Below are 26,155 nucleotides of genomic sequence, written 5' to 3'. Positions count from 1 at the left end.
TAATGTTCGCATTCTTCCAGTTCTCTGGTACACTTGAAGTCGTGAGGCATTGCATTTAAAGGCCACAAGCTTTTGAAGTACGATACCTCCTCAGTCTTTTATTAAATCGACTGTTATTCCATCTTCTCCAGCAGCTTTTCCCCGGGCCATGTCTTGCAAGACCCTTCTAACTTCATCACTATTTATCGAAGGAGCCTTTATATTCTTTTCTTCTCTACTTCGAACGAAAGTAGCTTGGCTGCTCTGGGCATTCTATACAGGTCAGTATAGAATCCTTCCGCTGCTTTTACTATGTCATCTAAATTGCTGATATTAGCCTGCTAATCTTTCAGTGCATACATCTTGCCTTGTCCTATGCGAAGTTTTCTTCTCACCGATTTCATGCCGTGTCCATATTTTACGGCTTCCTCAATCTTTCCTACGTTATAATTTCGAATATCCCTTACTTTCTTCTTGATCAGTTTTAACAGTTCTGTGAATTCTGTCTGGTCTATTGAGTTTGACACTTTCATGCTTTGTCCTTTCTTTACTAGGTCCTTTGTATTAGCTTACTTACTAGTGGCCTTGAGTCTAGTTACAGTTTCATTCATTACCTCTCTGTTTTTTTTTTTTCATCTTTTCAAAAGCTGCATATTTGTTTGCAAGCACCAGCCTGACGTTCGTAGACAGGTGTCACGTTTGACCTAATCTGGCGCGTCTTGGTTCCTCGTATGGCCCAACCATTAGCGGGTTAGTCTGTCGAGCGGCCTTGGCGACTAGCAGCGGCCGCAACGAAACAGCGTCGAACGCACTTTCCCAGGCATTCCTTGGTCCCAGCATTGCGTCGTTGGCGGCCGGGTGACACCCAGCAATCACGTATTCATTGAAATGTGTCTCGCCATGCTGTCGCCGCTGGTTTTTCCGTGGGACGTTTTTTCAGCTTCATGAAGCAATTCGTCACAGGAAATCAGAAGTGGCTCGAAGTTCGCCACCGCCGCTGGCTGATTGTAACAGTGGGTTCTATATATAACCAGGTTCGAATGTACACAAACTAAAAAAAAAAAGAACATTCAAATCTCCTCGTTAGCAACAAATCTTTACAGCTATGCACACATGCTTCAAGCTCTTCAGGCGGCTTTCCCATTGTAACGATGTCAATCGCCGTGTGGTACATCACCAATGAGGTCAGTGCGTCTCCCAATGAGGGTTAGTAGTGTACAGCTTCACCCAAAAATACTTGTCGTGTAAAAGCCAAATGGCTGAAACATATTTTCTCCCAGGCATTTGTAGAGCCCAAGCCTTAAAAACGAAGCTTAGATGGCTGCAATGTAAACCAAGTACAGCAAAAGAACAAAAATGGTGGTACAGCTTGGTTGCTTCAACTGGCTTCGTCTAGCACCACGATGGCAATATACATGTCAGTAGCCAGTGGCTCTATACATGCAAGACTGGAATTGCTTAGCAAAACTATCAAATGAGAATATATAGGTTCGTTTCCCGATAGAATAGCATAGCGCAAATGTGGAGTTTGAATGTTCAGATGTTGCCCCCAACCCGTTTAAAAAAAAAAATCAAGGAGTGCTTTTACATCCAAGGTGGTGTACAAGCCTTGGGAATGCGACGATTGAGCACTTACAAGGACACTAGTAAGCTGCTAGTCATAACGTGGGAGTGTCGCATATGTGCTCACACCCATTTTTATTTAAAAATTTCCTTATGGTCCGAGTCCCCTATGACTTTCCATTGGCACAGTCCTTGTTTACAAAAAAAAAAAAAAAAAGTATTTGAAGGTTAAGCAAATTGGAAGCTGGTTCGAAACTTTACTAGGTCTTCCTTGCACAAAAAGGGGGCAAATACATGAGTGCCATGCAATTCATATCATCGTTGGCAACACAGCCCTTAGGGTGCAAAATTTAATACTAATAATCAGCCCTTCACCACTACTGAATCATTGTCTTGAAAGAATAATCTAACTCAATTGGTTTGGCATTTCTCTGTAGCATACCTTTCAGAACCCAAGCAGCTTGTCTAAGAAATGCATTCTCAAATAATGTTGGCACCCTGCTTTTGTTTTTTTCCTTAGGTGCACCATTTGCAAAACCAGGTAATGATTCAAGGTCAACAATGGTATGTGTGACACCATGACCACTACCAAGTCAGTGAAAGCTGTAAAAAAAATCCTCTTTAATTGCAACTTAAATATTTCCCTCATACATACAAGACTATATATACATCGAAAAATAGAAATACCATCAGTAAATGCAAATTAAATGCACTTTGGATTTGCTGGCATCCTGTGTTGGCACCGAATGTTGCTTTGAACCTTAAAACACATAGAAATTGGCAGAGTAGGATGCTCTTGTGATATATGCAAGATGTACACAAAGGTTCAACATTCCCTCTGTGGACACTAGCAACAGTATTGGCACTCAATGCTGAGTATCTGCAGAATATTCTCAAGTATTATCCAACAGTGAAATTAGCACCTAGATGGAAGAAACACAATTATATAAAGTATGCATAGAAGATATTGGCCTTTTTTACCATTTTGCCTGGGTGCATGCATGCTTTTTTAACCCTTTCAGACGCTATGTACACAATTGTGGACACCAAGATAGTGAAGCAAAAGCACCGATGAAAGTAACGATATTTAAAATGCGTCGCATACATCTTAAAACACTTTTTTTTTTAAATTATGTGGTTTTACGAGCCAAAACCACAATCTTATTATGAGGCACGCTGTAGTGGGGGACTCCGGAAATTTGGACCACCTGGAGTTCTTTAATGTGCACCTAAATCTAAATACACGGGTGTTTTTGCATTTCGCCCCCATCGAAAAATCTTGAAACACTTATGATTCGAATTGTGCTACAATTTTAAATAACATGCAGAATGTTTTAGGAAAATGAGTGGGAAGGTAGATGGTTGAGTGTACTTGCTTGGTGCAAGTATCTCCTTGTATGTAGTGGGTTTACTCCTTTCATTGTTTTTCACAATGTCATGCACCAGGCATAACTTTCAAATGGCTGGATAAGTGCTTTTCAAGCTTTTCAAAACGAAATAGTTTGTTCTATTTGAAGTTCCTGTAGATCAACGGGATAAAGTGGCGTCTGAAAGGGTTAACAGCTCTGACCAGTTTAGTGCTTATATATTTTTATTGTGAAGTTTTTCACTGCTATTAGGGCCCATTCACACTTGCGACTAGACGAGGTCGCGCGACCAGTCGCAAGTAATCGCAAGTGGTCGCTTTTCTCGAAATGCGACCGTTTCGGGCCAGTCGCTCACTGCTAGATTTTTCAGTCGGGCGACCGCAGTCGCAGAACAGCTGAACCAATCAGATGCGAAGGAACAGGACGTCCGTATACGCTGACGCTTATTTTATGCGGCGATGACATTTCAAGCAGACGTGAACGGCATATCGTGATACATTTCGGTTTAGCGACTCGTCGGTCGCATTTGTAAGTGTGAACATCGTTCGTCTTGAGTAGTTTTCTGGTCGCCAGTCGCAATTGGTCACGCGACCTCGCCTAGTCGCAAGTGTGAATGGGCCTTTACTCCTAGTACACTGGAAAAATGTGCCCAGTATGACAGAGGCTAAGGCAATGTGCACTTGCTCCTACTAGAATAAAGGATATAGCTGTGTACAGTAGCACAGAGCATTAGAATATTTATTAAGCACTAGGTATGTACGAATATTGAACAATCACATTTGGTTGGAAGAAAATCTTTTCGTAAAAGAGGATGCTTCTACTTGAGGTCTGAGGTAGAAACATTTTCCTCAATAAGTGAATAAACCAAGCAGGGAGAGACTCCCAGCTAAAGAAGCAAAATGATGAAAATACAGCCCCATTTTCCTATGCCAAGTGTGCCACAAACAGCAAAAAACAAATATGTGACTATATCATTAAAAAAAAAAAATGTTGCATTCAAGCAATGAAGAAAGCAGTATACATACCCACTTGCAGTTCAGTCTTCATGTATGATACAGCTACACAGCACACTATGCCAGTGCACCGACAACTCATCCACAGCAATGTTAACAACCACAGGCTAGCACAAATAGATACCATTTGCACCAAACATACTTTCACCAGCAGTGCTAATTTTATACTAAACATGAACATTGTGCTTTGTTACAGTGTAGATATAAGAAAAGGCACCAAAAAGTGGTGCATGAACACCTGTGGTAATGAGTGGCCAAATATGTTACATACACATGGCAGTACTTACAGCCAACTCTTCCATCACCCAAGAGACGGCCATATTAAAATGCACAATCTATACGACAGACCACATTGACATGATCTCCAGGGCAGGTCCTGACAACTCTGCCCTTATTTTTTGTTACTACAACAAAAGTGTACACAGGAGTGAAATTTAATTAAATTGCAGCTGCAGCTATGAAAAAAAAAAAAAAAAGCTAGACAAACTACAAGACATGGTCCTTTATTGAAAATTGAGGGGCCAAGCAGACAAAGGTACCGTATTTACTCAATTCAACCACAAACTGTATTGTAACGCAATAGCAATTTTCATGGTCAGAAAAAAAAAAATGCAAATTCTTGACTGTAGCATGCAAGATTTCACTGCTGAAATTCATTTGGTTTGTGTAATTCATGCAAAGATGGCAGATTCAGAGCTGAGGGCCCACATCCTTTCTCGTTTTTGGCAAGATCACCAACTTCACGTTCATTGCCACAACCATTTTGTTTTTGTCTCCCTTAATTACGGCGCACTCTGTTTTTCACAGAAATCCCCAAGTTGTTCACACCGCTGCCGGCTATTTCTGCATGACATGGAAGTGCCACACAACTGACGTCATCCCCCGTGGGCAAGCCAAGGAGCTTGTTTGAGAAGAGTCCAAGGTTTTGTTCGTATCTTCAGCTTCATTTGCAGTGCACACCGGTGCAATACTTTGCAAACACAATCATCACTGCATTATTTATGCACAATGTTCATCTGTTTGCAATGGCCAAACTTTGTGAGGGGTCCCTCATATTGCACGTTGCGGTAACCGGAAACGGGGGGGAAAAAGTGTGCATTGGAACTCATCCGCCAATCAATGCACAGAAGTAATTCGAATCCACCAATTTGGTATGTGGACCACAATGGTGTGGCTCCAAGAGGCATAACACAGCTGCAAGCAAGTAGCGACTACTTAAAACTGCTACCCAAATGACCAGTCACAGTTTTTTCTATAGAAAATAAGTGGGGTGAGCAGCAAAGCTGTATGAACTATTTTTTCCTTTCAAACCATCATGCATGTGAATTTTAGTCATCTTAAAATAAGTAAGTATATAGAGTGCGTGTTAGAACAGAGTAAATACGGTACATATAGTGGTCTGAGCGAGCTAGTGCTCGGCACAACATACCTAACAGAGGTAGCCAGCTAGCTTAAAGCTAGCATGTGTGGGCCTTAGAGTGGCCCTGAGCAGAAGGAAATTTGCAGCACCAGTTAGTTATTGCCACCACAGGCAAGCTCACCATGAATTTTAATAATAGTTATCAAGCTGCACTGCAGCTGCACAGTTTCATATAAACTATCCCTACATGCTAGCATGGTGTATGAAAGAACATTCACATAATAGTTTAGAAAAATGTTGCACACAAATTACTGCTGTATAGCAAGTGCTCCCTCAGCCACGTTTCATCATTGTAGCCAAATGTCAGCAAGGCGCCACAATGCAGGTCCGAGTTAAATAAAAACGACACTCAGTTTATAATGTTACATGAACTACAAGAGGAGGTACACAAACTGTGTTCCTCCTATTTGTTAGCAGTCTGGCACACTTGATAGTGTTCGTCAAGTATGCACAATTTTACCAGTTTATCATCAGCACCATAACCACAAGCTGAACCCAGCCCAGAAATCGTACAACCTCAGACAAAACTAATGTTGCAATCATGATTGGTTAAGGAAGTCTTGGTAGGGATGTGTACAAAGTCTCCGTGCTCTAAAGGCTTGGCTGTTAGACCTGGCTCCTCGTCATCTGACAGGTAGCCACCTTGAGGTCGAGAAGGGGGTCGTGGAGGGGGTCCTCGCTGCTTTGCCTTGGGAGGCAATGGTGGTGGAGGAGATGGTGCAGCTGCATCCAGGTTTCGAACCAGTTCCCGGCACACCCATAAGTCACGTGCATCTGTAGGCAAGCATCAAAACAGCCATGCATTTATTTACTGCATTTTCAAAGCCTTCGACAACTGTTTCTTCCAATCAGGCCCGTAGCAGGGGGGGGGGGGGGCTCCAGCAGGGCTCCTGCCACCCCGCTGCGCACAGAAACTTTTCGATGTTGAAGTGCATGAAAACCTACCTTTGCAACAGCTCTGTTGAGGAACGATTGAGTGGGCTGGCTCTGATGTCACTCTACAGAGCGTCCGTTGACGTGAGCAACGTAATCGCAACATTTACGAAGAAGGCACGGAGACTCATGTTTTAGGCTTCCGAACTTAAGGAGCCAGTGCGGACTTTGAAGCAAACAGACGCACCGTGGTATGGACTTGTGGGACCTAACCAGATTCCTGCCGACCGTTCCACGCCAGAAAATGGGTGAAGCTCTTCTTGAGTGTGCTTCAATACAACGAATATTTCCACTCTTAGTCTTTTTATTTTTGGCTCTGAGTAACGCTGTTTTATTTTTATTAATGAAACCTATTGAGACGAATCGTCCGTATAAAAATATTATACTATTAATAAAATAGTATTTAAGAAGTCACATAATTTACATACTGTGATTTTTACTGAAAATAATTACTGAAAAATAAGTGCTTCCTCAAATAGTCAAGGCCTTCACAGCAAGTGCTTCACAGAACCCCAAGGTTCCGCGGAACCCACTTTGAGAACCCATGGCCTAGATATTTGAAAGAAGTAACTACAGACACAGGGTTGTTAATATAGTATGAAAAATTTTAACTGAAATGTTTGCAAGTGAAAGACATTGCTTTAACATTTATTTGGATTAAGTGACATCAGCCACGTGCTACACCAAGAGCTAATAAGGTCAAGGTCTTCTAGAATTTTTACGTGGTCAGCAGCACTAGTAATCACCCGGTAAATTATACAATCGTCAGCAAAAATCTGCACATCAGAAGACATGTTATTCGGTAGGTCGTTAATATATATCAGAAAAAGTAGTGGACTGAGGACACTGCCCTGCGGCACACCAAAGGAAACGTATGACAGGGGGGAGGAAAAATGGCTAACAACGGTGAAGTGCTGCCGATTGGTAAGAAAGTTCTGGATCCAAAATAGCGTTAGTGAATCTAAGCACAAAGATAGTTTAGAAATTAGTCGGCAGTGAGCTACGTGATCAAAGGCTTTTGAAAAATCTAAAAACAATTCAGTCGTGAACTCAAATAGTTGCGTTTTGCACGATAAACCCTTCCTAAATCCGTGTTGGTTTGGAAAGAAAAAGTTATGCTCTAAATGATTTTAAATATGGCAGGCAAAAATTCAAGGATATTCCAGAACCTGTCACAGGTTTTTCAAGGACTCAAAGCTGCATTCAAAGTAGGATTTCCTTGCTCTAACATTTCCAAAAATAACTAGTTTTATTGCACTAACAATAAGTAAATGTATATCACAATTATAATAAAAATGTCTAGCCTTGATTACTTCTCAAGATCAGAACACAAAATGAACGCTTACAACAGCGGTTGTTCTCCACTATAAGCTGGGTAAAGTTCACCAAAAATATTCAAAACATTCAGCATACGGTTATTGCACTAAAATAAAAAGAAATAAATGTATATCCCAATGATGTTAATAATGTCTAGCCTTGATCACTTTGCAAGTTCACAACACAAAAAAAAGAATTTAACAATGAATGCTCCCAACAGCACCTCTGAGTTCTCCAGTATTAACTGGGCAAGTTTACCGAACATTTCTAAACTAATTCAGTGTAGTCTTGCTACACATCCACTATATTATAATAAATAGATGTATATTGAAGTTTTGTAAAACATGTCTTGATCATTTCTCATGTCCACAATATTAAAAGTTAACGGTAAAGTTGCTCCACTATAGCCCTCTTTAGCTTAACTAGCTTCACTCGCGCGCAAGAGGGAAACTGGGACAAGGCAGACCAACGGGCGAGGAGTGAAACGAACGATAGGCTGAGGAAAGCAGCATAAACACTGCCAGCCGAGCCAGTACCGAAGCGCAGCACGCGTCTCTCGCTCCGTTCGCGGTTTGACGCCCGGTGAAGCATTTTATTTTTTCCGCGCAGTTCTGCAAATGGGAACCATGTGTGCTTGCTCGCACCGGTGTATTGTTTCTGAAATGGGGAGTTTGTCAGATCGACGCCGATCTACCACAGAAAAGAGGTCGCAATGTCAATATCAGTACCTGCCGGACGCCATATCGGACACAGAATGGTACCCTGTCTCTCCTACTTCACAGCAGCAAGTTCTGGGTGCAGTCATTATGCAAGGAAAAGAAAAAAAAACACACTTCTTGATTGGAAAAGTGGGGGGTGCGTTCATTATGCCAGTGGGTTCATTAGACGAGTAAATACGGTATCTAACAAGATATCTATGATGATTTGGTTATCATTAAAAGCCCAGTTTACTGTTTTTTCACAAAATTTACTACAGTAGCCGTACAGTATTCCTTTCTAAAGCCAAGCTGATTCGGAGTTAACATATTGTATTTTGTAAAAGTTCTTTTGGCTACCACTCTCCCAAAAAAGAGTGTTTATGCATGATAAAATTACGGGACGGTAATTTGCTGTTGTCGGACATTCTCCTTGGTGTATTGGTATAACCCTCCCTCGGGGTACACACCTGTCGCGAATGACTGATTGAAAATTATTGCTAGAGGTTTACATAAGGTTTCAATGTAATCCTTCAGTATCTTAACTGGTATTTCATCATGACCCATGCTTGTTGACATTTGACGTTCCGCTTCTGTAATTTCTCGGAAGAACGAAAGGGTCCTTGTGACCAGTAGAGAATAAATGGCGTCATATTCATTGTTTGTAAAACCTGCCAACTATTTCCCTATGGTTACAAAATAATCAATGCATAGTTCCGCAAGTTCCTCTTCATCACAACCTATAACATTTAGGTCAGGTAAAACAAGTTGCTGGGGTTCCAGTTTAGTGACTGCCTTTATTATACACCAAATTTCCTTTTTATTACCATCAGCTTTCACGATGAAGTTACTGTAATATTCTTTTTTCTGCTTCCTCATGATCAATAACGATAGATTGCGTGTTTTTGTACAGTTCCTTATAATGGCCATTATCTTTATTCTGCTTCAATTCGGTCAGCCAGTGTTCTCTCTAAGCACTGAGTATTGCGTCATTCATCCAAAGGCAGTTGGCGTGGCGAGATTTGTACTCTACTTTTGTACTCTACTTTGTATGAATGATGCAAAATTTGTGAAGGCTGCGTTAACATCTGTATTGTTTGTACCTAAAGATTGTGTTTCTTGAATTGCTCTTCTACTCTTTTCATAATCTATTCACACCAGCTGTGTGGTGGTCTGTTTCTCTGCCTGCAGATGAACGCTAGAAACGTAAATAAAAGTTGGAAAATGGTCCGAAACATTCTGTGTTATCATACCGGCTGTAATGCATTTACTATCAATACTCCGTGTATCAGCACTTACGGTTGAGTTATGGCTTTAGAAATCATATTTTAGAACCAACAAGAGTTACTCCAGCGTCATCTACAATTCACCACATTTTGTTGAACATTGATAGTAAATGCATTACAGCCGGTATGATAACACAGAATGTTTCGGACCATTTTCCAACTTTTGTTCGTTTGCCCATGTCTATATTAAAATCACCTCTTAAAATGGCTTGTTTTTCTTTACTTGTAAAATGTTGGAGTGTGTGTTGTAATTTATCAAAAAAACGGCTAAATTGTCGCATCTGGGGGCCTATACACAATACCCACGATGACATTATTTCACATCTCTACAACCAACATCTCTAGCTCTCCTTACTTTGTTTCCGCAAGCTTTTCTAGTTTTTTAAAGGTGATATGGGATGATACAGTCGAACCCACTTATAACAATATTCAAGTGCCACGAAAACTCCATTATTATAACCGCGTTGCATGAAAAAAAAAGAATAGGGGAATGGCAGAGCTGTTGTGAGGAAACTACAATGGCGGGGAGGCCAGTGCCCCTCTCCACCACCTTCCTCGATTCGGCTGCTGATTGTGTTGACTCGTTTAACTGTTTAACTCTGCTTCCTGCGAGCTCTGATCGCATATAACAAGTCGCGGCTGTTGGCGTTCAAGAATGGCACTGCTATAGTGAAACCTCGTTAATTCAGATTTCACGGGACCAAAAGTCTGAATTAACCGAATGTCGAATTATCGAGGGCATCAAGAAAACAATAAAGAAATGCTTTCTACGTCAACACGCTTTTATTTACTGAATGAATTAGCAGAATCCCGTTTCTATTTTGCACAAAAGCAGTGCGTAAGCCGATATTTTCGTCAACTCGTGACTGATTAGCGCTCACAGCGGCGAAGGCCTCGCGATTTCTGTCCCAGTGCGGCTGCGGCGTGCGTCTTCATCTGAGACAAGCTTTTCACTACCATGTGCACATCCCGATTATTTTTTCACCCGTGTGGCCAGGTCGCCGCCCATCGCGATGTAGATGGTGCTCTTCATCCTTGACAGCTCTGCACTGAGTAAAAACGAAACTATTGTTTGCCGCAACCGTGGCCGCTGTCGATGCACTCATAGACGGCGACCTTGCTTTTCTGAAGGCGTGTGGCCGACACGCGTACCGAGTCAAAACAAAACTACTGTTTGCCGCAACCGCTGCGGACGAAATCGCAGCCGCTATCGACGGGATCATGGATGTTGACTACGCAGTCATAAAGGCACGCGCCCAATACGGTGCTATGCGTGGCGGTAAACACAAGAATAAAGGCTTTGAAGGCACAAATAGGCACGAAGCATTCCGGCATTGCTATCATTCAAGTACGATTTTCACTGATGACTATAGCGCTGTGAACTTCGTCGCTTCGTTTCAGTGGACGCTAACACAGTTTTGCTCTATTTCATCGCACATTTACGGCGCTTCACCAGCCCAGCACTATCAGCGCAGTTGGCACGGTTCATTCGTGTTTTGTAGCGTGGCGTGGACAGGCAGCATATGGAAGCAGCCCATATGTGTTCGGAGGGGTGGAAGGGCAACGGGACAGAGGCGCGCGAGGCTGGAAATACGGAGAAGGACGGAAAACCGCATGCGGCAGCGTGCAATGGCTAAAATTTTTAAAAAATTTATTCTTTTCAAGGATTTCACATTCCATTCCCCTTCAGTGCGGACACCTAGTAGCCAGACTTCATCGTTATAAGCGATAATGCGGATAAGCGGGTTATTTCACCAAAGAAAACGTACTTAAAGCAGACGGTGCAGCAGCTTCTCACTGTTATAACCGATATACTGATAAACCCGGTATCGTTATAAGTAGGTTCGACTGTACATACAGCGCCATGCCGCTGCCTCAGGAGTTTGACCTCCTTGGAAGGGACACAAATTGATAGCCACTAATGTTTATGAATTCACCAACTTTTACCCGTCTCAGAGAGCACTATGACATCATATTTCACACCTTGTCGACTAGTAAGCATTACCATTTCGTCATAATTTTGATTTAGGCTTCTCACATTAAAGCGCAAGAGGCGTAGCATTGTTGAGCTGCTACATCTAATCGTATCGGGCATAGCAGTGTCCATAAGCGCGCAGTTGCTTGCAGTTAATGTATTAAGGAGTAGAATTACACAATCTTGCAAAAAAAAAAAAAACATGCATTTCAAGGTGGCCTCATCGACAAGCCGTGGTTTTTGATGGTACTTGAGGTGCAAAGCTAGCATGCCAGCACTGAAGACTGGTCAAGTGCAAAGAGCAGAGTTACTGGATCCCTGTCTAACACTTTGAGAGCTAATGGAAATAGAAAGTGTTTCATTCTTGTGTTGCTCCCTGCATAATTCTGTCTGCTTTTCTGCATTCTCTTCAAATGTGAAGACAAACAAAGAAACAAAAGGAAGACAGAGGCAGGCCTTCGCCCGACGCTTGTGCATATGTGTGAGTTGTGAGAGAGAAATCTGGAGACTGTGCCTAGGTACTACGGAGGAGTACACGCTCTTGTCGTAAATACTCCGTAGCCGCAATTTTCTAGTGATGCTTTTCATGCTTTTCCTTTTCACTTTTTTTTTATCACTGGTCAGAGCGACGCTCCATCCGCATTATGAACGGCGATCAGCCAGTCACAAACGGTGAACAAGAGCAGAACGGAACTCGGACGTCAAATCACACAAATTCCAAATGCAGCCTTTGCCAACAATATTAGAATTTCTCGTAACGTTGGCCTTTATTGGCTTCACTTGTATGGCAATTATCTGATCAACTAGGCTTCGCTAGTTTCGGTTTCGAGGAGGCACCGCATGGCTGATGATGTATAAAAATGAAAATATAGCTATTTCTGCTAGACTCAGTGGCCAAATTAGCACACGGCTCTGCAGTCGGAGTCTGAACGGCCGCACAATGTACTTTCCACAGTTTAAAATTTCGGTCGTCCTTATAAATTAAGTATAGGGGTCCTGCGACGGTGCTGCGGAGCTGCTATTCAGCGACTGTATTCACAAACCAACTAGCCCTATATAGTACTCTCGTGCCCTTCCAAGTCGTGCAAATCAACACCATTTAACAACAGGCCACCTACTGGTAACGAATAAAAATGAAAGTCTGTATTTAAGAGCTCCGGCCAACCTAAACACTCACCATCTCTTTCCCTGGGGCTTGTCTCCCTCTGCCGCAAGCGCTCTACAAGAGGGCTCTTTTCAATGCTTGGCCGCAGAGCAGAAGGTGGGAGGTACATGCCATGGCTCTTGCCACACTGGCGCAGTTCCACCTGCACATCAGAGCATGCAGAGAATTGAATATCTATCATTATCTTCTTTTTAGCCCCCTCATTTACTAAACTTGCCATCCCTGTCACCTTCATGAGCTCACAATTACCCAAACCATATAAATGTCCTTATACTACGTCTGAACTCTATGAAAAGTAAGTTCAAGGTGTTGGATGGAAACTTTAAAAATATAATTTTACGAGAATATATAAACCCTTTTAGTAATGCAACATTTTCTTTTGTAAAAGAAATTGCAACTTGGCAATAGCTTTTTTTTTTCTTTTCTTTTCAGAGTACTCTACTCACTCTGCATTTAAACTTAAATTCTTGCACAGATGCTACAACTATTAGCAACAAAAACCTTTAGTACTTGTAATGCTATCAAGTGATAATCACCTGTTTTAACAGTGGGGTTATACAGGGTGTTTCAGTGAACACTTTCAAAATTTATTTAAGATTGCCTGTGGCAGATAGCTCAATTCTAGTTAATGATCTGGTCTACTCGAAGAGGCGGACATTACTTACACAAAAAATTTAAATGCATAATCGACTAATCAACAAAAATTCACTAATTAAGTTTTTAGCTAATTACCTGATGGCCCATATTGCAATTTACAAATTGTAGCCGTGGAGTTCGCAAGACGGATCGGATCCACTTGGAACGAATTCTCGGGATGGCTCCAGTTTCGAGATATTAATTCCCGAACTTTGCGGAGAAATGCATTGGCGTTCCAGTTAAGTTCTTAAGAAAACGTCGCTTTATGCATTGAAGCACGAACCTTAACTGGAACGTCAATGCATTTCTCCGCAAAGTTCGGGAATTAATATCTCGAAACTGGAGCCATCCCGAGAATTCGTTCCAAGTGGATCCGTCTTGCGAACTCCACGGCTACAATTTGTAAATTGCAATATGGGCCATCAGGTAATTAGCTAAAAACTTAATTAGTGAATTTGTGTTAATTGGTCTATAATGCATTTCAATTCTTTGTGCAAGTAATGTCCGCCTCTTCGAGTAGACCAGCTCATTAACTAGAATTGGGCTATCTGCCACAGGCAAGCTTTAAGAATTTTTGAAAGTGTTCGCTGAAACACCCTGTATACAGGGTGTTTCATGTAACTTGGGTCAACCTTTAAAAATATGCAAATGCCACATTGCTGAACCAAACCAAGGTTCTTTGCCGTCGCTTGGAGAATATCAGAATATTTTGTGCATTCCACCTAATTAAATAATTAGTCTTCATTATTTAGTCAACTTGTCAATTATTATAATTAGATGAAAAGTGTCAATGAGAAAATTGTAGAGCAACATGAAAAACTCCCAATACAGTTTTCTGCTGCTCAATATACATGCTACATGAAAGCGTTTTTCCGAGCGTGAAAGAAGCCCGTAAATACACGCAAAATTGCCGTGTAACTGGCCGCTCGAGACACTTTGCGTGTATTCGCGGGCATTTTTCATGCTCGGAAAAACCCTTTTATGTACCACGTATTGAGCAACAGAAAGCTGTATCGGGAGTTTCTCATGTTGCTCAATTCTCTCTGATACTTTAATCTAATTATAATAATTGGGAAGTTATTTATTTAAGACTTATTCTTTCTCGGGTTTTACGTGCCAAAACCAGCTCCGATTATGAGGCAAGGGCTCCAGATTGATTTTGACCACCTGGGGTTCTTTAACGTGCACTACAACGCAAGCACACAAGCGTTTTTGCATTTCGCCTCCATCGAAATGCGGCCACGGTGGCCAGGATTCGATCCCGCGACCTCGTGCTCAGCAGCGCAACGCCTTAGCTGACTTAGCCAGCACGGTGGGTAATTATAACTAATTATCTAATTAGGCAAAAATGCAAAACAAAAAATTTGAGTATCTCTAAGCGACAGCAAACAACATTACCTTAGTTCTGTACAGCTACGTAGCATCTGCATATTTTTATAGTTTGGACCAAGTTAAGTGAAACGCTCTGTATAATTATATTACAATTATGGGCATTTGGCATGGTGCATGCGCACTGCCACTTTAACGACGCTGGTTGCTCTCATGGAGTGATACTTAATTGAGTTGTTATTGCCTTACAGTACACTAAAAAAAAAAAAGGAGAGCTGCATTAGTAAATTACCATTCTATACCACCAAATAAGCCACTATTACCTTAAGAAGAGATTTGATAAGCCAGAAAGGATGCAATCACCTAAAACTGGTGCCACCATCGTCATATAGTTCCAGAACCAGCTTGCCGCGACGTCCTATATTTTGACAGCATCTGCTCAGGCCTCGTTAATTTTATAACGGCAAAGATGGACTACATTGTATTCTAAAAGAGCTAAAGAAAGAACTTGGCAAGGTTCAAGAACTTAATCTGAGCCAGAACAGCCCAAATGCAAAAGATTACTTGGAAATCCGTGATGTCACACTGACGTACTGCCATTAGAGTTTTCGCAACAAATTCAAGAAATAAAGCTTTGACCTTCATCGAATTAACCTACTGTCGCAAAACTGGCAAATACGGTGGAACCCCTGTATACGGCTTTCTCAAGACTGCATGAAGACTATGTATAATCTGGGCTTTGTATAAACCAAACAACAAAAATTACTTCTGTAATGCACGGTTTCAGATGGCAAAGTTGCGAGGAGCCTCTACTTGAACGATAAGCTAATTTATTTGCATGTAAATAACGCGACCACAACTATACCGCAAAGGGTAACTTTCAGTATCTCGGGGGAAATAAAACAACATATATTACGCTCGAAAGTGAGGGAGCTACAAGGGAGGGCGAGGGGAGCCACCGAAGCGGCAGAGTTGCCGAGGCAAAATCCGCTTCCCTGCCGCCATCCTCCCTCACATTACACGGTCTCCGCGTGTGCCCTTCGTCGTGCCGTGCCGGCGCCGCCCGCTCCCTGAAGTTTTGTGGCCCTCGCTCGCTATGCGCGCCGTGATATTTCACGACTCGCACTCAAGATACTGGTTTCAGCCTCACTGGCTGTTCGATTGCACCACGTGCCCGTCTCTTCCACTTCATCTCTCTTCCTTCCTCGAGCACTCCTTGGGGCGCCCGTTTGAGGGGAGCGTTCGCCGTCTCCGCTGACTTCCGTACTCGCAGGCAGCCGCACTGTAACCGGTATTTCGTTTCCCACAACTGCACTATAAGCGATACGTGTATACATGGAGTGCTATGGGAAAATTAACGGGAGTCTGAAAAGACCGCGCAATATCCGGTCCTGCACTATAAGCGGTTACGTTATAAGTGGTCTGTACTGTATTAGACTATTCAATAATACTGAATATTTGCACAAGTCTTTATTTTGTGGGACTCATGGGAGGTTGCAGCACCTCCGAAGCAATGCTACACGGTACTTAATTAAAAAAAAAAAAAAAAAAAAAAAAAAAAAACGCTTTCTCAAATGTTTTGTTGTTGCTGTGCAACATCGTTGTCAACACTGTTAGGGGAGAGGCAGGCGAGAATGCCCTATCGACCCAAAACGTTAACGAAGCACGGGATCTCAGAAAATGCTAAATATCCGAGCAGCCTTTAAATGTAGCCAGTAAAACTGTACATCACAATGTTGTTCGCATATACCAGTGAAGGCTAGAAATGGGAATACCAGGCTGCATTTTGAGGCTACGGAGATATTCAGCTTTCTTTCAGATCCCTTGGTCCGTAAACTTTTTTGGTCGATAGTACATCTGTGACTATTTGTCACTTGTTTCCACCACCATACTTGTGGCCACACTGAAGACTTACCACAGGGGGAAACAGTATGTCCAGGTCCGTTACACCAAGGTCGTCGAACTGCACTTTTCCATCATGAATGGCATCCAGGAACCGAGGAACCACAGACTCTCCATGAGGCAGAAGTCGCACAGCAGGTGTACTACGGTTCTCTGCAAAATGAACAGCATGTGCACTGAACAAGTTGACTTTGTAAAACATGAACACTATAATAAGGCAAGATCTAAAAATGAAAAGTTCATGAGAAAGTAAACTTTTATGTAACACAGTAACTGAAACTACCTTTATACGGTTACCGCATTTTCTTGACTATAAGTCGAAGTTTTTCCCCCCAAATATTTTCAGCGGTGCAGGTATACCTGATACAACAGTGCAACTTGTATATACCCGATTCCATGCACGCTGGTGCAACGAAGTGCACAGCAATATACTTTTAGACAAGCTGTTATAGTTTAGTTTTTCTTAAAGCAAAGGTTAAACCCACGAAACTGACCCAATAAATAATAAAAAGGGTGCCACAATTTTTTTACTGTACATTGTGGCACCCGAAATATACCCATTACAAAAAGCAACACATGGTTATTATCATCATCAGTTGCCCATGCGTGAAGTTGCAGAGCTTCCAGTCACCATTTAGCTTTTGTATGTGTGTGTTCAGGTTCAGGCAGGCACGTTGTGATCGTTTTTCTGTGTTGGGTGTGAACTCTGTCGGCATAATTTCATCATGCCAACCGAACTAAAATAGGTGCATCTTATACACCAGTGCAACTTGTATAGCAATTTTTGCTTCGTAATTTGCGAGAAGTGACGGGTGCGACTTATACAAAGGTGTGACCTGCAGTCCGGAAAATATAGTACTCTTAACTCCTTAATTAAAAGCAATATGTTCTCAACTGGCATCAACGTAAATGGTAGTTGCAGGGCCTCCCTTACATGGCTTTTCTGACAAAACTTCACACTCGCATGAACACTGAATCATTTGTAATAGTTGATCGCACGGTGTGTCAGTGGCCTTGCAGCGACGAACACCGCAGCAGAATACATTCGAACTGAAAGTCACTTTCTGCACCCAAGCGTAGTCATTGCCCCTCAATGCTACAAGCCCACTGACATGTCATGCAGTTGAAAATCATGTGATATTATTCAAAATTGCAAGGGTGTACATAATTATATTTTAATTCCCACATAATTTTTTCTTTACTGAACCTGAAGTTGAAAGTTCCAATTTTGTACGATTGAGTACAGGCTGTCGAAAACCGGGTAAAAACACAATCAAGAAAAACTATTTGCATTGTGGCTTTAATGCAAATGATTTCTCCAGATGTGCATGAGCATGTCTGTGAAAACCTGTATTTTTATCAAATGTTTCACTCAATAGTTTGGATGCGAAGATTTCTTTGTTGGGGGCCGACAAACCTTAGCTTGCATGACCGTCAACTCTAACTGCCAGCCTTTGAGGTTAACTGTCATTATTTTCCTTATTCTTTATTCAGACATTCCCCCACTTTGCTCAAAGGTGTTGCACCAGGGAAGTTACAAACATGAAAAAAATGCACAGTTTTCACACTGCATACTTGCTCAGTTGACAGTCTACTCCATTGAGCAACAGTTAAAAAAAAAAAAAAAGAATTTGCATACAGGTTCGTCCTGGCCTGGTACTATTCGGTACTGTACTGCGGTAACCTACCTGTAGATGCAATACGCTTTAGACTGGAAACTAGCCTCATAGCTATCGGTTCAATTATTGTGTACAAATTTTTTATGTTCACCTAATAAAGCTGATTGATCTTGCACACTAACAGTATGAGCAGATGAAGAATATGGCAAATTTTAATAACTATCGCTATTAATTCCTGCTTTATTATTACATTTCACATTCATAACATTAATCAATTTTTTTTTTGACGAGATGAAAGTGGTTCCCAATTCAACTTTTTTTTAATTCTAGTACAATTGTTGTGCCTTCCATATAAACCCAAGACGAACACGGGTTCTCTGTTTTGATTATTTACAAGTTTTTCAATCAAGCATATTTGAGATGGATCCCAAAGAGCACAAGCATATTCCAAAATAGGTCTAATACATGTTAGATACGCAGTGTTTCTAAAGTTGCAGTTAGCAGATTGGAATTGTTTTAGATTATAATTCAAACCTACTTTAGCAACCACATGGTCTACATGAGTATTCAAAAAAAAAAAAAAAAGATCACTCGAGAATAGCACACTTCAACATTTATGTGCAAATTTTTTATTGAGACATCAATTGCAGTTGAGGCTGCCAAGTAAACTCCAGACAATTGTCACTGACCCAGTCACAATCAAAACACTCATTTTAATAGGATGCAAACACTTTTCTCAACCCCTTGTGTAATTCATTATTGAATGCTTCATCAAAAGCTTTCTATTTACCAGAACCATTCTCCTTGAATTGCACCACAATGTGTTGACCATCAACGTCAGCGACGAGGGCACTGGATGACAATGGCTTTAACGTCACACCTTGCACAGGAAACTGCACAGTTGAAGCAGACATTTTTTCAGTATGCAGCCCCAACAAGCAATCAAAAGTTTTGCAGGTGGAAGATATACTTTCTCAAGCTTATTTCTAAAAAAAATATCTGATAAGATACAGAACACTTTTAGACTCTCAAAAATTTGTGAAGCTAACACCACCTATGATATAGGGCACAATGACAGCACTTGAAAGAAAAGAAAAATACTGTGCACCAATAATCATTGCCTTTCGACACAGAAACATGCTTGCAGAATACAAACTTGACTCACCATGCGCAGAGTGACATGCTCCAACTGGACACTATACTTTGCTAATATGGGACGCAGCACCTCTCCACATGAACGGCGAGGAACTGCCTTCACACCAAGCATCTTGCTGTTGGGCAGAATCACACAGAACACTGCCCGTGGTTCAACATGAATTTCCTTGCAGCCAACCATTGTAACGTCAATATTCGGACTTATAGGCTGCAAAGCAAGAACAAATCATAATTAAATGCATCCAGCCAGTCACATTTATGCAGCGGCTAACCTTGTCTGAACCAGCGACGAAGATGTCCACAACAGAGTAGGTTAGTGAGCGCTTCTGCAGCAGCAGCATAAGCATGGCACCAACAGTCTCACCACGGTGGACTCGAACCACAGTGGAGGAGCCATCTGGCAGTATGACTCTACTGAGGATGCAATTGGAGTCTGGCGCCCCTGTCAGTGACTGAGGCAAAAGAGCACAAACAGAAATGTGAAGAAAACAGAACAGATGCTGACTAGGGTAAAAAAATTGCAATCAAGGTGAAGAAATGATGGCAAAGAAATTAAAATCACTCTTGGAAGCGGTCTCGGAGACCTTCTTGCAAAAGGTGAAGGGCACCAGAAATAAAGGGACGGTCTAGGCCCAAAAAAGAGAACAGGCCCGAAGTGGTGCCTTACGCTCAAAAAATGCCCCACATTGTCAAGAAGGTGGCACGCAGGTATGACGTACCTGTGGTCGGAACCGTGCAAGCTTGCTTGTCTGTGCCCACACATCATGAACGAAAACAGAAAGCATAGACGCCAGAAGCATGCCAGGTCGTACATGAAATGTACAACTGCCGTTGTTTAGTCAACACCGCTGTCATGTGGGAAGGCCTATATAGGTCAAACTGGACAGTGAATTAATGACTGAGCACGAGAGCATGAACTTTCAATTAGGAATAAAGTCAATGTGCATGTGCCTGCACATTGCATGGCTTGAAAGTGCGAACCTCGGTTTAGAGTGATTAGGATTCTCTGCAGAAGCAAGGAAACTACGGCATGCAAACTTTTGAAAGGCTTTCATATCAAGAAAAGAGGCACGGATTGCATCAATGATGCTTCTGTGTGTCTATTTAGAAGTGACATGTGGTATTTAAAATTTTTTTTTCCCCCATGATAAACATGCCTGCATGGGCACTTTATTGAATGTTTTCTTCTGGACTTCTAGGAGGCTGTCATAAATCAGTAAGTGTAGCATCCATGCTGTCAGGTCTCGTGTTCTTTCTGCCTGTTTTATTTGTGGTACAATGACATAACATGGTGTCAATAGCATACCTAATTTGTGGCAATAAATGCTGTGACATATACAACATACGCAAATGCATTGAATGAAAGTGGTGAATTCTGTCTGATAAAACAGGTTGCTCCTAAAAATGACTGAAAAACAATGTAGTTTATCTTTACTGATAAAAAGTTAACTAGGCTCAAGCAGTCGCTGTCAAAATACATGATGTCACAGTGAGCTGGTGCGGGAACTAGAAGGGAGTGGGCATCTCCAACCATCTTTCGTTCTTGCATCTTTTCTGAATTACCAAGCCTAGTCTCAGAGTGAGAGTAGCTATCTTAGGGTTGTAGAAGAGGATAACTTACTAATACAACTGAACTCATTTTTTTTCTTAAGTGTCAAACATAACAGAAAGTGGTCTGAGAGAAGTCTTACCTCACGAGATGCAGAGCAAAGCAGCCCCAGGCTGGCTTCACTACTAGCTAGCGAGGAGTGGCTGCTGGTGAGGTCTGAAGCTGTGCTCTCCTTGGGCGTCTTTTTCTTCTTGGAAGACCTTCGAGCCCAGGCAGCTCTTTCACCCAATTTGCTACCCACCAACTTCAGATCTGCACAGCAGCAAAGAATTGACGTTTGCCATGAAGAGTCATGAAGTTGTTCCATTTTACTGCCTGCAATTCTTCAATCAAATTGAATATACATTAATGGTTAGACTACTATATTCTAATAACCCTTATGTCGAACTTACAACTTGCTGCTCTTTCATTTGAAGCTGCTTTCATACATATTAATACAATTAAAAATTGTTATAAAAAGGTTCAAAAGTGCAGAGAATTCATAACTAGGCTTAGACGTTTTTTGGTTTCATGCTAGGAATGCCAAAAAACACATGCCAGTAAGAAAACTTATATAAAATAATAATTTTAAAAATAAATATTGCTAAAAAAATTAAAAAACACATTGGGGTAGTGAAAGAGAGAAGAGACACTAACATTTCACCTACTGTGCCCCAATGGGTGATATGCATTAGGTGCTATGCCTCGCAGCAGCCATGCAATTTACGTGGAAAAGCAACAAACATCACTTCGCCACTTGTTTTGAGAAGCACAACATTAAGTTGCGCTAACTTGTGGCAGTCAACAACTTCAAGAAAACCAGCCACAATAGCACTCTTTTGGACACCATATGCTTCTTCCCTTCCATGCTAGTAATTAAGGAGCACATTTCAATACAAAACATTGCTCCTCACATCGAGATCAAAACTGAAACTTTTATTCTGTAAAAGGCGATTCTAATTATACAAGTGAAGCCATGCTACCTAAGAAATATTTACTACAGAAGCAGTTTTCCTCGAGGTCTCCTGCAGACTTAAGTTTCACTGAAACATCATTGCCTGTCATGCCTCAACATAGAACATCTGTACTACACCTGCATATGTGCTGGGTGCCAGCTTTGTTCTCTACATATTTTTGCAATGAAACAACAAACGCAACCTAAACATCTTTACTGCAACATACAGTAGAACCCCACTGATACGTTTTTCATGGGACCGTAAAAACTGTAAGAGCCGGGAACCGCAAGAGCCGAGAAATAGGGAAAATTGAGCAATGAGAGTCGTGTTGAACTGCACACAATATTATTTTGACTCTTACGTGTGAAAAAAAGTTGTAGTTTTGCCCGAAAGCCGAAGCATCAATTGCGATCGCAAATTATAGCAGGGAAGAAGTTTGGGAGTGTTGGTAGGTCATTGTAATTTTAACTGGGATAAATAGCGCTAAAACGACACAAGGACGAGGAAGAACACAGGGACGAGCGCTAAACAATTGCTTTATTGCAGCTGGAAATTATATATATATTCACAGGGAAGGCACTGCAAAAGACGCACTGAAGGAAAGAAGAAAAGGAAAAACAGTCATGTGGCTACCATGCCAAAAAGTAGCACTCGTCCCGTATTCTTCCTCGTGCTTGTGTCATTTTAGCGCTATGTATCCCAGTTAAAATTACAAATTATAGCAGACAGCTATACAATGTAAGGATAGTAGTTTTATCGTACGTATAAACTTGTAAACATTCGCTTATTAACTATCTTAACAAGTGTGGTGTCAACGCGCACAAGCAAACATGAATAGACTCGATGACCGCAGACAACCACTGTCAAAATGCGGGCGTGGGGAAATGCGGCCGCCGCAGCAAACGAAGGTTCGTGCGGTCTATCGCTTCAACGGAAACTGAGCGGCGTAAGCACAACGCATACAAAAGTCAGAGCCGTGCGGAGATCGCTTTCAAGATACGGCGCGCGCGACAACACCGACAGCCGGCACAGGCGCGAACGCATTTGTTGGCAGAGTAGAAGCTGCCCCTCTGCCCCCCCTCCCGTGCTGCCTTCCCGCTTTGCTCCTTTCGCATGGGAGATTGCGTCGCCAGTTCCCCTTGAGCCCGGTTGCAAGATACGCATTTGGCGCCGCAGCACAGCGTCGCCCCTCCTCCCTCCCATATCCCCTTGGCTTTTCGCGCGATGGAAGTCACGTTTGCTCTCCACTGTGCGTTCGCTCTCCGTGAAGGCGCGCGTCCCCCGTGCGCTTGAACTCGCACATATGGCGCACGGCGACAATTTTACCACCCTTGGAATCATGCTCCTCCTCCGCATCGCCCTCGTTGATCTCCTCTCCCATCACTGGGCGCACCTCGTTGAGAAGCGTGCTTGCTACTGTCCTTGTCTGCGAGATTTTCCCACGGAAGCCGCATTATAACCAGTATTTCGTCTCACGCGGCTGCACCATAAGCGGATACGTTATAAGTGGTCTATATTGTATAGAGACAACCAAGTACAAGTTGTATGCGAAGGTCGAAAAGGTAATGAAATGGTGGGAATTCACCAAAGCTTGAAGCAAGAATGTCCTCTTGCTCCATTGTTGCTCACGCTTTACGTTAAGGGTATAGAAAGACTGGAAAACACCGAATTAGGTTTTGATTTATCCTACATACGTAATGGACAAATGGTGCAACAGAAGGTCCCTGGACTCATGTACGCAGATAAAATTGTGCTACTAGCGGACAATAAAAAAGATTTACAGATACTTGCGAATATCAGTGGCTATGCAGCGACAAATCTAGGCCTTAAGTTTAGCACAGAGACATCAGGAATTATGATCTTTAATGAAGAGACGAGTAACTTTATGGTGTCAATTCAACAGCAAGTAATACCCATAGTGAAGCAATATAAGTATCTCGGCGTACACATAAACGAAAGAAAGAATTACTCAAGCAACTACCAAGAAAATCTGAAAATAAAGGGGAAGCGGAATGCAGCAATAATGAAACACAGAGCACTGTGGGGCCACAATAAGTATGAGGTGGTGCGTGGAATCTGGAAAGGAGTAATGGTGCCAGCGCTAACGTTCGCAAATGCTATTCTATGCTTAAAATCGGATATCTTGTCGGGGTTGGAAGTTAACCAAAGATCAGTAGGCCGGTTGGCTTTGGGAGCCCACGGTAAAACCACAAATGAGGCAGTGCAGGGTGAAATGGGTTGGACGTCTTTCGAAGTCAGAGAAGCACAGAGAAAAATTAGTTTTGAAGAAAGGCTCAGGAACATGGATGAAAATAAATGGGCGGCTAAAGTGCACAAGTATCTGTACATGAAAAGCGTGGACACAGAATGGAGGAAGATGTCTAGGAAGTTTGCAACCAAGTATAGGATAATTGAAACTGTAAATAGACAACCAGGAGTCATCAGAAAGAAAGTGAGAGAAATAGAGACAATGAATTGGATGCAAAGAATGGAAACAAAAAGGACCGTGGAGATTTACAAGGATCAGAAGAAAGAAATTAGAAGGGAAAATTTGTACAATAACACAAAGGGCAGTGCCTTGCTAATTGAGGCTCGAGCCGGTTGCCTAAGGAAAAAAACATACCGGAGCAAATATTCGGAACTAGATGAGGCATGTGTATGCTGCAGTAAAGATGCAGAGACCACTCAGCACATGCTGATAGAATGCGACGGGATTCACCCAGCGAGAACCGTAGGTAACGTACAACTTCCGGAAACCCTTGGGTTTGAAGTGGAAGGAAACATCAACAGATCAGCCGTAGAGATAAGCAAGAGACGATTAGAGTACTAGTGGAAAAAAAAAGCACGGAAAAAAGTGATACGACCTGATCTCTTAAAATCATTAGTAGCGGTGCACGGTAAATTTAAAAAAAGAAAAAGATTCATTAGAGGTGTACAAAAATGCTAGATAAAGAACATGTATAGAACATCTGATTAAATCAAGCAGGCTAGGTGACTATTTGTCGCCGTCCCGTTTCAAAGGGGATGCCATTAAATCATCATCTATCGCTTTAACACAAACTGAGCGCCGAGAACACACAGCACGCACAAAGCTACGAGCCACCGATGCACCTACACTGCCTAAACTTTGCCCCCAACACAGATCGCTTTCAAGACACGGTCCGCGCGCCACCGCGCAGTACGCAGTTCATGCTAGAGCACTAGAGTACAACTCCGCTCGCTTTCCCTCCTTCCTTCGCCGGTGCCTTGAGCGCAACGGAAGGCGCGCTCCCTCCCTGCTTTCCTTTCTTGCGCGCGCGAGATTTAGACGTGGTCGTCGGCTCCCCTCGCACGCTTTCACTCGGACATGCAGCATACGGCCCGTGGCGATGACGTTATAGCTCTTGGACTTTGCATGGAACATCTATACGCCACAACTAATTTTAGGGCCCTAACGCGTCATAGACACTATCTTTAGATAGCAAATATGGATCTCAAAGGCCATGCTTTTGCTGGCGGAAACCGAAAATACGTCATAGGTGTCACACCCGGCACTTTGGGCGGTCAATGCCATCGTCAAGCCACCAAGCCAAGCGACATGAAAAGTCAAAATGGCCGCTCGGGCCGGCACGGGGTGGCAGTTCGCAACGTATGATGCGGGAATGGTCCCACAGTTGCGACGCAACAGCGGGGTTACCAATGCATTGGGTTCTATGGGAGCTGTGCCGGGACCGGCCGAAAACAACGCAACAGCTGGGAAAACACAGCACCCGGGAACGTAACAGCAGGATTACTATGCCTCCAAGTGCATCACTCCTTATTAAATCGAAGTTTCAGTTTTCTTTTTGCTCATTCTTCCATTTTAAAGTGAACAGTTTTCTCTGGTTCTTTTGCTCATTTTCGCACTCTAACAGGCATGTTCATTGCCGAATGCAAACTGGCTCTTTGAGACACACGAGCTATTGCGGAAGAGCTATGAGGTGTCTGAAGGTTTAGAGACTGGTCGGTGGTGCTACTGTGTTGCATTCCTCCAGCACTAAATATTATCTTGCCTTCTGGCCCATGCTCTCGAAATGTGCTCTCCTTCAATGAATAGGACACATGTCAATGCCATATACAGTTAAACCTGCTTATAACGAACCTCCATATAACGAATTCCTGGATATAATGAAGTTTTTCTATTCCCTGCCGTTAGTCCATAGAAACACATGTATTTGGGACCTCTACGTAACAAAGTGGCAGCGGGAGACCCCTTCAAAATAACGAATTTTCCCTGCC

The 26,155-nt window shown here is 42.4% G+C and overlaps 1 protein-coding gene across 1 annotated transcript in view; it reads right to left on the bottom strand.

Moving 5' to 3' along the window:
• Positions 1-2,141: 2,141 nt before the first annotated feature.
• Positions 2,142-26,155, bottom strand: part of LOC119458532 (regulator of G-protein signaling loco-like) — an 80,833-nt gene continuing 56,819 nt past the window's right edge. The window contains exons 9-15 of the mRNA XM_037720371.2: positions 21,046-21,215; positions 19,627-19,806; positions 19,365-19,562; positions 18,990-19,092; positions 16,594-16,733; positions 12,726-12,855; positions 2,142-6,116 (exon numbers count right to left, since the gene is read on the bottom strand). Of these exons, the coding sequence (XP_037576299.1) occupies positions 5,860-6,116; positions 12,726-12,855; positions 16,594-16,733; positions 18,990-19,092; positions 19,365-19,562; positions 19,627-19,806; positions 21,046-21,215 (1,178 nt within the window). The 3' untranslated portion in view covers positions 2,142-5,859. The remainder of the gene's footprint in view (positions 6,117-12,725; positions 12,856-16,593; positions 16,734-18,989; positions 19,093-19,364; positions 19,563-19,626; positions 19,807-21,045; positions 21,216-26,155) is intronic.

The sequence above is a fragment of the Dermacentor silvarum genome, chromosome 1 (genome assembly GCF_013339745.2).
Source record: "Dermacentor silvarum isolate Dsil-2018 chromosome 1, BIME_Dsil_1.4, whole genome shotgun sequence".
NCBI lineage: Eukaryota > Metazoa > Arthropoda > Arachnida > Ixodida > Ixodidae > Dermacentor > Dermacentor silvarum.
Note: the sequence above shows the minus strand (reverse complement) of the source record. Positions and strands in the feature narration are given on the sequence as shown.